Genomic DNA, 17,204 nt, shown 5'->3' with positions numbered 1-17,204 from the left:
TATCTATTTAAAATCTGAACACTTAAGGAGGCAAAGTAATGTTGACTTCCTTTATCTTTTCTTTAATGTGTTGATTATCTTTGAGTGAATGCATCAGTACAATCTAACCTAAGCCAGAAGCTACTAATGAAAACGATCTTTTATTTGTAAAGTCCTCTCAGATGTGGTTTTACCCTATCCTATTCTGTCTTTTCCCATGGTCATCTCATTTTTATTAATAACATAAACAACATAGAAGAGAAAGTCAGAATTTTTTTAAAGAATATTTTAAACCACATTGTCAGCTTTTTTTGACAGTGGGGACAAGGACTGTAATTTTTCTTCCCGTAACTTCCCTCTAAATTCTCTACCATTGACTGAAAGAAGAAATTATAAGTGAATGGGAGATTGACATAGGCTGGATAGCTATTTCATCTATCCAGGGGCTGGAAGATCACCAAAGTCTGCTGACTTGACTTGCTTCTCTGAATAATCCCACTTCTCTAATTTTCACCATACCTGATCACAGGTTCTCCTGATCTTATCACTCTAATATTCCATTCATAGCCATGAAACAACAAAATGAATGAGCTATCATGAGGCAGATGTATCCTTGTCTAATATAAATAATATCCAAAGGAGCATACTGTAATGACACTCTTCTTAAACCCTCTATTTCTCTTTCAATTTAAAGATCCAAGACTAGAAATAATTAGTAAGCAGATATTTCTTGGCACTAATTCTTCATGATAATTTTTTTTAGAGAAGTAGAAATTAAGTCCTGATATAAGAGCTTTTTTTTAGTTATGTTTAATACATACATAAATCTATACATATAAATGGATATATATGTATATGTGCAAGCATATATATTTATATATAATTTTTTAAAATTTTAAGTTATAAATTCTATTGCATTTTACTCTTCCAAATCTATCTATTGAAATAAAATGTAAAATGAAATTGAAATAACACACACACACACACACACACACACACACACACAGGAAAAAATATTTTACAAAATACAAGTCATTCCTATTAGAAATACTAGAGATCATAAGAATGAATGTCATTTTCTTTAAAAAAAAAAAAAAGTAGCATCTCTCTGAAATCATCAGCAAGCATTATATGTAATGTATAAACTTGAAATATTTCCAGTAAAGTCAAAGGTGAAACAAGGTTGCCCACTATCATCATTACTATTTAATATTGCATTGGAAATGTTAGCTTTAGCATAAGAGAAGAAAAAGAAATTGAAGGAATTAGAACAGGTAATATGGAAATAAAATCATCATTCTTTGCAGATACCGGAATGGCATACTTAAATATTTCTAGACAATCAACTAAAAAACTACTAGAAACAATCAACAACTTTAACAATGTTGCAAGATACAAAATAAATCCACATAAATCATCAGCACTTCTATATGTTAAGAACAAAGCCTAGCAGTAAGAGATAGAGAAATTCTGTTTCAAATAAATGTAAATAATAAAAATATTTGGGATTCTATTTGCCAAGACAAAGCCAGGAAATATATGAAAACAAGTAGGAAACGTTTTGCAGACAAATAAAGTTAGATCTAAACAATTTGAAGAATATCAAGTACTCATGGCAAGGCAGGCTAATATAATAAAAAATGATAATTCTATTTAAATTTGTACGCTTAGTGAATGCCATATCAAACTGCCAACAAATTATTTAATGGAGGTAGAAAAAATAATAACAAAATTCATCCGGAACAACAAAAAGTGAAGAATTTCAATAGAATTTATGGGGGAAAAGTATAAACAAAGGTGGCCCAAATGTATCAAACCTAAAAGTATAATATAACGCAATGCCCATCAAAACTCTTTGGTACTGGCTGAGAAATGAAATGGTGGATCAGTGCATTAGGTGAGGTTTACAAGACACAATTGTAAATGACTGTAATAATTTGGTCTTTGATAAACTCAGACACTAGCTTTTGGGATAAAAACTTATTACTTGACAAAAATTACTGGAAAAGTTGGAAAATAGTACAGCACACTGAGGAATGCAAGCAGCACTATGACCTCTGGATGGTTGTAGGGTAAAATACTATAGCACGTATTGATCTTGTGAGATATCATGAAGGCAAACTTTCAAACAGAAAAGAGGATTGTAATCAGAACAGGAATTTAAGTCTCTCATCAGTCTCCTGGCTCAGCCCTTTGATGTATTGGCCCATTTCATTACCCCAACTAAAAATATCTTACCAGGGCTCTTCTTCCTTAACTCTGGAAGGATCCTTCTCATGAATAGCTCTGGTTCTTCTTGGAATTTTTCTTATCTTCTGCCCCACGTTCAGGCACCATATGTTGGAATACATGGGAGAGCTGCTGGAATACACGGGAGCCACCTGACAGTGGCTGCTGGAGATCCAACCCAGAAGGGATTGCCTCTTGTGAGAAAATGATACAAGGAGATGATACTGTTCCCTGACCTCTCTCACTAAGAAGCCATTGAGTTGTCTGACCTCCCCCCTCTTCCCTCTGCCTCTAATATATCTTGTTCCCAGTCCACAACACCTGTGTCAGCAAAGGCTGCCTGCAACTCCTTCAGAGGTTATGATCCACAGCTGTGGAGGCTCTAGGAGAATGGATCTGTCCCTTAACAATCCTACTCACAAACAGCTCTCGGATGCTTCTGCTTCCTCTTATAATTCTTGTGCTTCTTTTGCCCCATGTTCAGGCCCAAATATTATGATATGGGAGCCAACTGCCAGTTGCTGCTAGAGGTCTAACTCAGATCTGGAGAACTGATCTCTTCATATGAGATGATGATGATTATGATGGATGCTGATGATGGATGATGATGATGATGATGATGATAAAGATAATGATACAAGGAAACTGAGAGGCAGTTGCTGTTCTCTGACCTCTCCACCAAGAGGCTGTTGCATTGTCTGACCTCTCTCCTCTTCTCTCTTGCCTCCAATTTATTTCATTCCATTCCACAAGGAACATCTGTGAAGGCTGTTTTGCAACTCCTTCAAGTTTATGATTCACAGCTGTGGAGGCTTTTGGAGAACTGACCTGCCCCTTCACCTAGCATGGTCCTCAACAAGGAATAAATACTCTGCCTCTCAAATCTCTATCACTTTTACTCTTAAAAGTGCTAAGAGCACTAAGAACTGACAGAGATTTATCCATGATAATGCATACCACCAGATGGATTATAGACAGAACATGAAATCTGTTTAAGTTGACAGAAGCAGACAAAAGTCAAGGAAAGGCTAGGGAGTAGATACACATATTTTCTGACTTTTGATAGGGTTACAATTCTAACCAACCCTTTGGAAATCAAATTAAAATTTACAAGAAAGACCACTAGAACATGTGTAATATATAATACTGAGAGACGTTAATGGATATATATCCCAAAGGCATAAATTATAGAAGTAAAAGTACTCTTGATATGAAAGATTTATAGCAATATCTATTTGTCTAAACAGAAAAAAGATAGTAGAACAACTGTTATATCAGTGTTAAAAATATATTATACTATAAGATCAAGTGAGAAATATAAAAGAAGATGTGTGCTTAAGAGAACAGGGGAACAAGGAGAACAAGGTGGAACACACCATTTTCTTCTTGGTAGAATTTTGTTGAATTATGAATTTCAAATATTTTCTCTTCTGATAGATGTCATTATTTTATAGGTACATTTCCTCAATTAGTTTCTCCCTTGTAAAGAAAGGCAAAAGTATAACAAGGAATTATTTGGAAGTGAAAATAATATCAAAAGAAATATATTTTAAAATATTTTACACAAAATTTGTGAAATTCTTTTGCCTATATGTCAAGCAAAGCCATAACTATAGTCATGATATATTTGTATCAACTGTGCTAACAATCTAAATAGTCCTCAGGACACTTGGTTCTTCTGCCTTTTGAAGAATGGAGGAAAGGTACTTATTCCAGTCTTTTGAGGGATGTTGAGAGATGGCGAATCCTACAACTATAATACATATTCACTCCCATGAACATTAATTAATATTTCTTAAACTATAACCCAGTGCACCTGAGAGAACTTTTTTGGCACCTTCTCTTTTCTACCTAGGAAAATATTACTTCAGGGCACTGATCTCTGCCTGTCTATATTTGGTTGAAGAGTAGGGATACTATCCCAAAGGAGATGCAAGGAATAGCCAACAAAGGTAAAATTGGCCTTATGGGGCCATTTTGTCAAAAATGCTGTCTAACTATAACCACAAATACAATGGAGAAAATTGAGGGAAAACTTGCTTCCCAGCCAAGAAGAACAGAGTTGTCACAGCTAGACATGAATGGAAACTTTATAATTTTTTGCCAATCCAGCCTTCACTGGGAGGAATTCTGGAAATCTTTCTGTGGCAGAAGAATTTGCTAATATCATCTCTGAGTAGCTCACATTGCAGAAGCTAACAGCAAGGAAACTTGTTTTATTCAGGTTAGTCACAGTGAGTTTGAAGGCAATGCTTTCCCCCACCTCCATTTTTCTTTTATTTTTTCCTACCTTTCTCTCTCTCTTCCTCTCCCTTTCCTTTCTACTTTCTTCTCTTTTTCCTTCCATCCTTTCTTCCTTCCTTCGTTCCTTCCTTCCTTCCTTTTTACCTTCCTTCCATCCTTCTTTCCTTCCTTCTTCCTTCCTTCCTTCCTTCCTTCCTTCCTTCCTTCCTTTCTTCCTTCCATCCTTTTTTCCTTCCTTCTTTTCTTCCTTCCTTCCTTCCTTCCTTCCTTCCTTCCTTCCTTCCTTCCTTCCTTCCTTCCTTCTTCCTTCCTTCTTTCCATCCATCCTTTCTTCCTTCCTTCGTTCCTTCCTTCCTTCCTTTTTACCTTCCTTCCATCCTTCTTTCCTTCCTTCCTTCCTTCCTTCCTTCCTTCCTTCCTTCCTTCCTTCCTTTCTTCCTTCCATCCTTTTTTCCTTCCTTCTTTTCTTTCTTTCTTCTTTCTTCCCTCCATGCCTTCTTTTCTTCCTTCCTTCCTTCCTTCCTTCCTTCCTTCCTTCCTTCTTTCCATCCATCCTTTCTTCCTTCCTTTTGTCCTTCCTTCCTCCTTCCTTCCTTTTGTCCTTCCTTCCTCCCTTTTTCTTTTGTTCATTCCTTCCTCTCTCTTTTTATCTATTTCTACTGATCTTTCTTCCTGTCTCTATTTCACCATTTATTTCTTCTTCATTTCTCTTTTTCCTTTCTCTTTCATTCTTTCTTCTCTCCTGCTCTCTCCATCCCTCCTTCTTTTCTTTCTTTCTTCTTTCTTCCCTCCATGCCTTCTTTTCTTCGTTCCATCCTTACTTTTTTCCCTTTCTTTCCCTCCATCTTTTAATGCTAACTAATATAGTCATTTATTTTAAGTGAATTATATTTTGTATCATATATTTTGTGTCAGCTTTTTAATGGATGGGGAAGGATGAGGAAAGTGGGACAAATTCAGAACTTAAAAAGAAAAAAAAAGAACATCTACATACATATATGATTACAAATATATGTATGTGTTCAATATAACAAAAAAAAAACATAGCTCCCATGTCAGACTTTCTCAAAGTTATATTTTGAATGATTAGCAGAATGCTCTCAGAAAACTTGGAAAGACTTCTATGAGCTGATACAAAATGGTATGTACTGTGTAAAGTAACAGCAATATTGTAAGATATTTAGCTGTGAATGACATAATTTTTCTCACTATTAAAACAATCCAAGACCTCTTTGAAGAACTTAAGATGAAAATTCTCTTCCCCCCCCCTAGAATGAACAGTAGTGTCAGAATGTATATATTTTTTTACCTTTCAGTTTTGGTCTATGTTTTCTTTCACAACATGATTACTATAGAAATGTTTTGCATAATGATGCATGTGTAATATGTTTTTAATTTCTTGCATTATCAATGGAGTAGTAATGGTGGAAAGTGAAAAACAAAGAATCTGGAACTTAGAGTTTTGAAAAAGAATGTTAAACATTATTTTTACATCTAACTTGGGTAAGATAAAATGTTAAATAAAAAAGACAAAAAAATTAAAAATTTATGGAAAATCAATGGTCAGGAAATATCTGCCTACCAGTTGCTTCAAAGAGCTAGATTTTTGACCTTGAAAGACTTCTTAAGGGAAGTAGTGAACATAAGGAGAAGAGGAATGAGTATTAGAACATTCCCTTAATGCTATACCATGTAAAACAAGGATAGAACTGAATAAACCACTCAGTTTTGTTTTTTGTTTTTTGTTTTTTTGCCTGATGCATCTAACTGGTAGAAAATTGAAGTGACAAGATCAGAAAAGCCTATAATCAGGTATGGTGAAAATTAGATGAAGAGAGATAATTCAGAGAAGCAGAAAGCATGGCAGACCAAGTTAGCAGATTTGTTTCCTGAACAATATTGTTGCATATGTTTCTCATTCACTTGCAATTCCTTCTTTCAGTCAGTGGAAGACTCTGTACAGGGCATTAGTAGAATGAGAGATTATGGTCCCTTTCTCCACTATCAGCAAAAGCCACCAGTATTTTGGAAGTAATTTTTTTAAACATCTGACTTTCTCTTAATTTTAAGCTGTTCACAGCTATTAATGAAGGTGAGATGACCATGGAAAAGGAATATGAAGAGAAACTAAAATAACATCTAAGAGGACTTAAAAATTAAAGATCATCACTTCCATTCTTGGCTTCTAATCTAGGTCAGACTTTCTGTACTGATATAGTCACTCACAGAAAATCATTAAAGACAATAGGAGGAAAATAAGAAAATCCTTTGGGAGGATTTCTTTTCTTGCATAGGTATGCAATTTTTTAAAAGATGGAATTCCTAGGTGCAGAAATTTCCTTTACCATTGAAATTCTTCATCAAATCTTAGAAATTTTCCTTCAAAGGGAACCTGATTAGTTCATGATCACATAATCACTACATACCAGGGGTCATGCTATCTGTTCAGGTCCTATGTGGTAAGGATAAAAGTGGAATAATTTCTTTTAGCCTTTGAAAATATTTTGCCCTGAGCACTTGCTGATTGATGGACTGTTTGACTTCTCTTTGCCTCTTTAGGTCGCTCAGTGTGTGAAAGAGTCAAAAAATGTCTAACTTGAACAATTCAATAACTGGATTTCTCCTTATGGAGTTTTCTGACACCAGAGAGCTGCAGATTTTATATTCTTTTCTTTTCTTTTTCATTTACTCAGCAGGCCTGATGGGAAATCTCCTCATTGTTATCATTACCACCATGGACAGGAGACTCCATACCCCCATGTACTTTTTCATTAGGAATCTGTCCATTGTGGATGCCTGTTTCCTATCGATAACTGTTCCCCCAGCATCCATTAATGCCCTGGTGAACAACAGAATTATTTCAGTTACTGGATGTGCAACTCAAATATTTCTGCTAGTCTGGATGGCCTATGTTGAGTACACTTTGCTCACTGTCATGGCCCGTGATCGTTATGTTGCCATCTGCCATCCACTTCTTTATCCAGTGATCATGAACCCTCGTGCCTGCATGCACATGACCTTAACCTGCTTGTTCACTGGTCTTTTGTATGCAGGTCTCCATACTGGTTTGACATTTCAATTGTCTTTCTGTCAATCCAATGTGATCCACCAGTTCTTCTGTGATATTCCCTCTCTACTCAAGATCTCTTGTTCAGAGATATTCTTCAATTTGGTATCTATACTTGCCTCTGTGCTGGTGGTTGGGGCTGGCTGCTTTGCTTTCATTATTGTATCATATATTAGAATATTCTCCACTGTGCTCAGATTTCCAGTGAAAGAAGACCAAAAAAAAGCCTTCTCTACTTGCATCCCTCACATCATTGTAGTTTCTTTGTTTCTTATTTCTACCTCTTACATGCACCTACAACCAGCTTCAGATTCTGGGTCCATTAATGATATAATCGTTTCAGTATTTTATTCCATAATTCCTCCCTTTCTGAATCCTATTTTATACAGTCTAAGGAATAAGCAGATACAAGAAGCTCTAAGATTAGTAATGAAGAGAAAGCTTTTTTTAAATAAAAAGGCACAAATTCTAATTCTTTCCTGATGTTACTGATCTTACTTCATTTATACATTTAAAATCCCATATAAATTTCTCTCTTTCAGTCTCTGTCTCTGTCTGTCTATCTGTCTCTCTGTAGACAGGTAAAGATAAAGCACTGGTCTAAACAAAAAAAAGGATCTAGAATTGACCTAGGTATTATAAATTTCAGTATAAATTGCTTAATGAGACATATTCACAAATTCCAAATAATAGAATTCTTTTAGCTTTTAGGTGGCATTTGGCAACTCTGCTTATGATATATTAATGAGGAATGTATAATACATGTGGCTCAGAGGTTTTTTTTTTGCTTACCAAGTCAAATTCACACAAAAAATTCTGTATCTTAGACCAGGAAAATTTAATCTCAACTTAAGGATACTAGGGGTATACTTTGAGATTAATAGTATGTCCTCCTTTTTTTAAGTGACATGAAGTTTTGGTATGTGATTGTGGTGGAATATAATATACAGTGCTATAAGAAATGATGAGTTCAATAATCTTAGAAAAACATGAAAAGACTTGCATGCATACCTAATTATGTATAATGGTAGCCATCTCTAAAAAGGGAGGAGGGAAGCAAAAAGATAAGAAAGAATTTACTTGATAAATTTATTAAATATTTAAAGAAATAACAAGTATGATTTATAGTTTCATGTGTGATCACCTTTTAATAGACTATGCTATGGAAATGCTTGTTTTATTCAAAAATTAAAATTAGAACACATTTTAAAAGTATAGTTTCATTTTGAAGTTATTATTTAAATATTTATGGCAAGCTTCATGGAATAGAGATCTGCAGTTAGATAGAACCTTTACTTTCTTCTTTGTATATGGAAACATATTTTTCTTTTTAACTGTCTCTCCATATTTTAATTATCTCTTAATTAGTTTTAAGGACTCAGTAATACCATCTTTAAGAATGTACTTGCCACTCTTCATACATTTTTCAAATTATTTTAAGTAAGAAGTTTGCCTAAGCATGTCAATGTCCTACTCAGAAAGCTGTAATAGCTTCCTCTACCCACATGGATCAAATACAACCTATAATACGTACACCTTAATGCCTCTTGCAATTTAACGGTAATCTTGATTCAAGACTGGAAGTGAAATAACAAATGGAGAAATCTCAAAATGGTCAAAAGAGCAATAAAATAATTAAAAGTCTAAAAACAAATAAAGATAGATGTTAGGATAACAAGTTGTTGAATGAGATAAAAAATAAAAGGTAAACAACAGAGTATTTTAGACAATATTAGATTTTTTGGAAAAGTCCGTAACAACAAGAAAAATACAAAAGAAAAAATGTTAATATAGAAAAAAAAGAAATGTCAGTAGTGACTGAGTGAGTGAAAAACATTAATTTCTTTAAGAAATTGCTTAAGAAATATTTCTTAAATCTTTTTAACTTGCTCAAAATATTTCTTATAGTGATCCAAACACTGATCCAAACTGAGAGAAATAGAACAAAAGGAGAAATGATAAATGCACAAGTTAATCTTCATTAACTATATATTCAATGCCACCCAATTACATAATTAATTTTTTTTACTAAATTAGAATTATAATTCAGAAGAACAAAAAATAAAGTATATCAAAGGAAATAATGCAAAAAATGTAAAACAAGAAGTTTTAGCTGTACTAGATCTTAAACTGTATGATAAGACAGCAATTATTAAAACCATGTTTAGCTAAAAAATAGAAAAATAAAATAATGGAATAGAGTTCACATACAATTTGCAGCAGGAAATAAATATAGTAACATACATGGCATGTGTAAAAATTTAAGTTTTGAGAATAAGAATTTATTATTTGATAAAAATGTTAAGAATATAAAAAGTACTAAGGCAGAAATTGAATACTGCCTAATGTGTTTCACTAATTACTAAGTTAGAGTTAAAATTGTTTTGAAACCTAGAAAACGGAGATAGTAAAAAAAAATCTGAAGAACATGAGCTATATTACTTGCAAGACTTTTGGACAGGCAAATGATTTGTGAATTACAAGATGTAGAGAGCAGAATGAAATGCAATTTTGTACAAAGAGAAATTATAACCAAGATTAGAAGGAAAACAGAAAATTGGAGGAAATTTTTATTTTTTATTAGTTTTATTTTTAGAACATATGCATAGAAAATTTTTAACATTCACTCTTACAAAGCCTTTTGTTCCAATTCCCCCCCTTCCCCTCACTTCTCCTAGACAGTAAGTAATTAGATATATGTTAATCATATGAAATTCTTCTATACATATTTGTAGAAAAACTTTATAGCAGTTACTGCAATAACTAAACTCGCACCCAGGACACCCCAGAATCAGCTAGATTCAGGATAAGCAAAAGTCCTCCTTTATTCTTGGTCATAGACTCAGGATTGAACAGGATGGAAGCAGAATCTTGGAGACTACCTTCCCTCTAGTCTATCACCTAGAGTGCAGCTTTACTCCACCCCTAGTCCCTCCTACAATCCTCTACACACCAATCATTGAACCAGTACAGATAGTGGAAAGGACCATTTTCCAAGCATATGCCCATAGAGTATGGTCCAATCAGAAGTTAGCCTCAAGCGCTCGGCAGTCCCAATCTCAGTGCATAGTTCCAGCCCTCTACAAGTTATTCAGATAAAGGTCTCATGTCTCAAATATACAGAGATTTTTTTTTCAAATCTATATGTATAGAAGTCTTTCCCCAGATGATAAATGGTCAAAAGATAAAAACAGGAAGTTTTTCACTGAAGATATCAAGGCAATTTATGGTTATCTGAAAATGCTTCAATTAACTATTGTTCAGAGAGATACAAAGTAAATGATTTTGACATACCATTTTACACCTACCAAATTGGCTAAGATGATAGAAGCAAAGAGTTATAAATGTCGGAGTGGATATAGAAATTATTTTTCAAAAAAAATCCTTATTATTTTCATAATTTTCACTATTCATCCTTGCAAATCCTTGTGTTCCAAATTTTTCTACCAGTCTTTCCCTCACTGTTTCCTCCAGGCAGCAAGTAATCCAATATATGTTAAACATGTGCACTTCTTTCATGATGTGGAGAAATTGAAAAAATAAATTCACTGTTGGAATTGTGAACTGATCTAACAATTTTGGAGAGCCATCTGGAATTGTGCCCAATGCGTTACTAAATTACCTGTAGCTTTTAGTCTATTGATTCCATTTCTAATCTCTATTTTTCCATCTCTATTTCCAAAGATAAGTAGGAACAGCATTGCTCTTTGTGATGGCAAATATTTGGAATTTTGGGGGGTGCAGCTGTCAATTGAGGAATGGTTGAAAATTTGTGGTATTTGATTTAGATGAAATGTTTCTGTGCCATAAGAAATGATGAGACATGCTTTGAGGAAAAAACAGATTTATATTAAATAATGAAGAGTAAAATGAGCATTATCAGGGGAATACTATATATAGTAATAACATTTCTGTTTTAAGAACAACTTTGAGTGGCTAAATTATTTGAACAATGACAAATACCCAAATTAACTACAAATGTTATGTGAAGGAATGCACACAGAAAAATATAGAAAAAGGAAAGTATATATTGAATAGCTTTACACACACACACACACACACACACACACACACGTGTCTAATAATAGCCTTTGCTTGCATTAGAGGGAAGAAAAAAGAAGTCATCATTATAACTTTATTATATAATAAAATGGAATAACAAGTGTAACATAATAGATTTGTAGTCTCGTGCAATAATCTTTGAAAAATTCTACTGTGTTATGGAAATTCTTGTTTTATTCTGTAAATTAAAAATAAATGAGTATGTTCCAAAAAGGAAGTAAGTCATTCCCTTGAAGCATTTAAACTTTAAGTGGAAGGAAAACATAAAACAAATTTCAGACATTGGCTAAATGAAAGGCTCAGAAATTCTAAGTTTTCAGTGGCATATACAGTAAAACTATCTTTAGGTTACAGCAGTAGACCAAATGACAATGTCAAAAGTCTTAATGTTGTATATTAGTTCATTATTTCTCTTAGTCTCTATTTTATTAATCTTTCTTTTGAATTTCAAAATTTCTAATTTGGTATTTAATTGTATATTTTTAATTTGTTCTTTTTCTAGCTTTCTTAGTTGCATGAATATTTAGAGATATAAAACCTTCCCCAAGAACTGCTTTTGCAGCATCCCACAAGAAAATACAGACAATAAAACTATTATAGTGGGAAACCTCACCCTCCTTCTCTCAGAACTGGATAAATTTAACCACCAAATAAATGAGAAAGAAGTTAAGGATGCAAATATAATTTTAGGAGAGTTAAATAGGAGAGACCTTTGAAGAAAACTGAATGAGAACAGAAAAAAATATACATTTTTTTCTGCAGTATATGTCACATACAAAAAAATTGAATGTATTTTAGGGCATAAAAATCTCACAATGAAGTGCAGAAAGGTAGCTATATTAAATGCTTTCTTTTCAGATCATGCTTCAATAAAAACTATATGTAATAAAGGGCTCCTGAAAGATAGACTTGAAATTAAATGGAAATTAAATAATTTAATCCTAAAAAACAAATGAGTTAAACAACAAAACAGAGAAACAATCAGTGACTATCAAAGAGAATGACAATGATGATATAAAATAGCAAAACTTATGGGATGCAGCCAAACAGTTTTTAAGGGTAAATTTTACATCTCTAGGGGCTTATGTGAATAAAATGGATACATTAATAAATTGGGCATGAAACAAAAAAAGCTGGAAAAAAGAATAAAATTTAAATCCCCAATTAAATGGCAAATTAGAAATTCTGAAAATCAAGAGAGATTAATAGAATTGAATATAAGAAAACAATTGAAGTAACACATAAATAAAACTAAGAATTGGCTTTATGAAAAAAATTATTAAATTTTTTAAATCTTTGGTTAATTTGATTGAACAAAAACAGAAGAAAACCAAATTACTAATATGAAAAATGAAAAGAGTACATTCACCACCAATGAAGAGGACAATAAATGTTTATATGCCAATACATGCAAGTGTATGCCAATAAATATGACAATCTTAATGAAATGGATAAATATTTACAAAAATATAAATTGTCCAGGGTAACAAAAGAAGAAATAAAATACTCAACCCTGGATTAGAAAAAGAAATTGAACAAGTCATCAATTAACTTCCTAAGAAAACATCTCCAGGATAAGATGCATTTACAAGAGGATTCTACCAAAAATTTAAAGAACAATTAATTCCAATACTATAGAATATATAACATATTTGTTAACATAGATAAAAGAGTCCTGCCAAATTCCTTTTGTGACATAAATGTGGTGCAGATACCCAAATCAGAATGAACCAAAAAGAGAGAGAGGAAATTATAGACCAATTTCCCTGATGCATATTGCTACAAATATTTTAAATAAAAATTTAGCGAAGGAAATACAGTAATTTACCACCATGATAATATACTATGACCTATTCAAGGCTGTTTCAATATTAAGAAAATGATCAGCATAATTGGCCATATCAATAACAAAAATAACAGAAATCATATGATTAATTCAATAAAAGCACCAAAAACTTTTGACAAAATGCAATACACATTTCTATTAAAAAAAAAACAACTAGAGAATTTAAGGATGAATAGTTTTATTGAAAATGCTAAGCAGAATCGAGCTGTAATCATGAGCAAACATTCTATATCATAGAGATAAGCTCTAAGCATGCTAAATAAGATTAGTGGTTAGACAAAGATGCCCATTATCACCACTATTACTCAGGAGCTTTAGGAATAAAAGAAGAAAAAGAAATTGAAGCAATTAGAATAGGCTATGAGAAAACAAAACTCTCACTCTTTGCATATGATATAATGGTATAGTTTGAGAATTCTGAAGAATCAACTAAAATGTAGTTGAAATAACAACTTTAGTATATATATAGTATAGATAAAAGTATAAATAACAGAATAAATAACACAAACCAAAATTTCTATATTGTGTCAACAGAATCCAACTGCAAGAGATAGAAAGAGAAATTCCTTTTAATATAATGGTAGAAAGTATAAAATATTTGGGAGTCAATCTGTCAAGACAAACCCAGGAATTATGTGAACTCTCTTACAAAACATTTTTCACACAAAGAAAATCAGTTCTAAATATTTGGAACAAGACCAGTTGTTTATGGGTAGGCCAAACTAATAAAAATAAAAATGGCAGTTCTACTTAAATTAATCTACTTATTCACTGCCATACCAATCAAAGTGTCAAAAATTATTTTAGAGAAATAGAAAAAATAATAATCTTATTCTTCTGAAAGAACAAAAGTTGGATATTAAAGGAATTAATGAAAAAAATGCAAAAGGAATTTAGCCTAGTCATACCAGATCCAATCCCATATTATAGTCATATGAAGAAAAATTCTCTTAATCATTATTGAATAGAGAAATACAAATTAAAACAATTCTGAGATGTCATATGAAGAAAAATTCTCTTAATCATTATTGAATAGAGAAATACAAATTAAAACAATTCTGAGATATCACTTCACACCTATCAAATTGGCAAAGACAACAGGAAAAGTTAATGATAAATGTAAGAATACTGGGACACTAATACATTTTTCATGGATTTGGAAAATGATTACTGTTTAATACACTTTGTTGATAATCCAATTTGTGTCTAAAATCTTTACCTTTCTTGAAATAGATAAAAAAAGTTTTCTACTCAGCAAGGTGTCCAGTTTTCAAATTGTATTCTTCACTCTGAAAGTGAATAATTAAACCACTACTTCATCTCCAAGTCTGCTATGGGATGCTCCAACCATAGATTAGAAATCCAGACAGTAAAAAATGTAATATTAATTGTGGCAGTGGTTTTACAGTTTGAATCCTTGAATGCTCTAGTACATGAGAAAAGGGACTAGATGCCACTGGACCCATTTCCAAAATTACAACTCCCTTCATCTGGTAAGTTCAATGATCTGACTCTTGTTCTAATATCAAGCCTGGCTTTTGATCAGTTGGTTTTCCTTATGAGGAATGTTCAAGGGGCCCTTTTCTTGATCCAGATCACTTTGGTAAGGCCTGTTTTGTTTCTGCACACAAATTAGCTTTTTTTTTTTTTCTGAAGCAATTGGGATTAAGTGACTTGCCCAGGATCACAGAGCCAGGAAATAGTAAGTGTCTGAGACCACATTTGAACTCAGATCCTCCTGACTTCAGGACTGGTGCTCTATTCATGGCACCACCTACCTGCTCCATACAGATTAGCTGTTGAGCAAAACTTTTCTCTTTTATAAATGCATGTCCTGTCTGCCTATGAACTGTGCCTTTAATTTTCTGCATATATTTATATTATATTATATATTATAATTTGCATTAATTATATTTATGTAAGAATTGCTTACATGGTTGGCTTTGTGTTAGGTTGAAACCAGTTGAAATTAACAATTTAACTACACGGTTGTGAAATGTTTACTCTTGTAATTTAAGTGGTAGTGTGGATGATTTGTATTTGTATTTGTATTGTCATATCCCTTTACAATGTACTTGTATTTGTATTTTGTGTATCCTTGTTAGTTAAGTCGATGAGATCAGGGTAGCAATTTCTAGTTCAAAATAAATATGTAACAAATTTACAATGGCCATTCTCTTTGGCACAATGCAGATTTATTTAAGGGAAGAGGTTACAGATAAAAATAAGAGGTAAAATGGGCACCAAGAGTGGCAAATGTGAAATAAAATTAAGAGTATATAGTTAGCAAGAAAAACACAAGTTTCCCAAAGGAACTCACAATTAACCAGGAGAAAGAAATTGGAAGAAAAACACTGGTACCGAGAAGATACTATGAGGGAGCTAGAGTAACCTCATGGTGGGTTTAGTCCTAAAAAGAATTTAGCAAAGGTCTTTTCATAAGCTGATCTTATATAGAGAAAATATAATTTGGGTGTTTCTCAGAGAAACCAGGAAAGTAAAGAAGAGAACTCAAAGGGAGGGATCAAAGAGCCAGTTGAAATATCTGGCAAACCAGGACCAGACCTGTGTAAAGATATGCTCATCAATATTTCAAAGACTGTTTAAAGATGCTCAGAAGTTTGAGGGGTGGACAAAAGAGTTTCATCCTCTCAATTACTCTATATAAACAGGATAGCTTGAGAATTGATTAGGCCTAATAAGAGTTAGATGGGCTTCTTCCAAACAAGGGAAGAAAGTCAGTGCACATCACAGCTGATGAGGTCTTCAATGAGCTCTTCAATAATAGATGTGGTTAGCAGAGGAATTGATAAAAAAAAAATCCCCTGAGTCAGGCAGGGAGATGACTTTGGTAGAGATCAGGTTAGCTTTATAGTCCTACCTATCCTTTGGGGAGGTGGTCAAGTCTGAAATGCAAGTTATGTCAATTTCCTGAGACCTACACACTGTAGAGGTCTTGAGCAGTTTCATCTTGCCATGACCTGTCAGAAATCCCAGTCATGTCCCTGAGGTTAAATTTTCCTTTTAAAATCTACTAATGGCCATTGCATGGTCGTGTCCTTCCTTTGGGTAACTGCAATAACATTCTGCCTCATGGTATATTTTTCTTTAACCCTCACCTTGACACTCCACTATTCTTCTCAGTCCCACTAGCTCTCCTTACAACTAATTAGCTCTTTTAGAGTGCTAAGTGCTTTTCAGGATTTAGCTTGCCAGCTAAGGGCATACCCCAATCTCATGGGTGTGTTCTCTTTCTACTAGGTTATTGTGAGTTCCACTGAGGAACTTGTCCTTCATATGCTCTCCAACTCTATTTCATATTTACTCTTCCTGGTGTTTGTTGTATCCCTTTGATGTAAACTGTGTTCCCTTTATTCCTTGGGGGACCCTGATGGAAACTGTGCCCCTTTTAGGAGGGTAAAGTTGGAAAGGAATCTTTGGGGGAAGGGTACCGCTGACTCTCAAACCCTCCTAGCCTCTGGAAGAGGCCACACCCCTTCATGAGGACAACTTTTGGATAAGTAATCTCATTCAATTGGAAATCTTGGCATGGGGTATGGTCAAAGCCTGCAGACTGTCCAGGGAATCCCATTGCTGTCAGGGGACCTCTCAACTCTCATTTCTCACACCTCATCACCTTCCTTTTGTCTGTAACCTCTTCCCTAAATAAATCTACCTTTTGCCAAAGAGAATGACCATTGTGAATTCTTCACATGAAAGTATCCCAGCTTTTGATATCTATCAGCATCTGGTGGCTACATCATGCACATAATTTCT

The 17,204-nt window shown here is 33.4% G+C and overlaps 1 protein-coding gene across 1 annotated transcript; it reads left to right on the top strand.

Moving 5' to 3' along the window:
- The first annotated feature begins 7,039 nt into the window (after positions 1-7,039).
- On the top strand, positions 7,040-8,002 carry LOC127557599 (olfactory receptor 14C36-like). Its single transcript, XM_051990907.1, has one exon. The coding sequence runs from the start codon at positions 7,040-7,042 to the stop codon at positions 8,000-8,002; it is 963 nt and encodes a 320-aa protein (XP_051846867.1).
- Positions 8,003-17,204: the final 9,202 nt, after the last annotated feature.

This window comes from Antechinus flavipes, chromosome 3 (assembly GCF_016432865.1).
Source record: "Antechinus flavipes isolate AdamAnt ecotype Samford, QLD, Australia chromosome 3, AdamAnt_v2, whole genome shotgun sequence".
Taxonomy (NCBI): Eukaryota; Metazoa; Chordata; class Mammalia; order Dasyuromorphia; family Dasyuridae; genus Antechinus; species Antechinus flavipes.
Note: the sequence above shows the minus strand (reverse complement) of the source record. Positions and strands in the feature narration are given on the sequence as shown.

Bases quoted from the DNA above. Each gene is read 5' to 3' on its own strand.
- LOC127557599 (XM_051990907.1), top strand. From the start codon at position 7,040: ATGTCTAACTTGAACAATTCAATAACTGGATTTCTCCTTATGGAGTTT.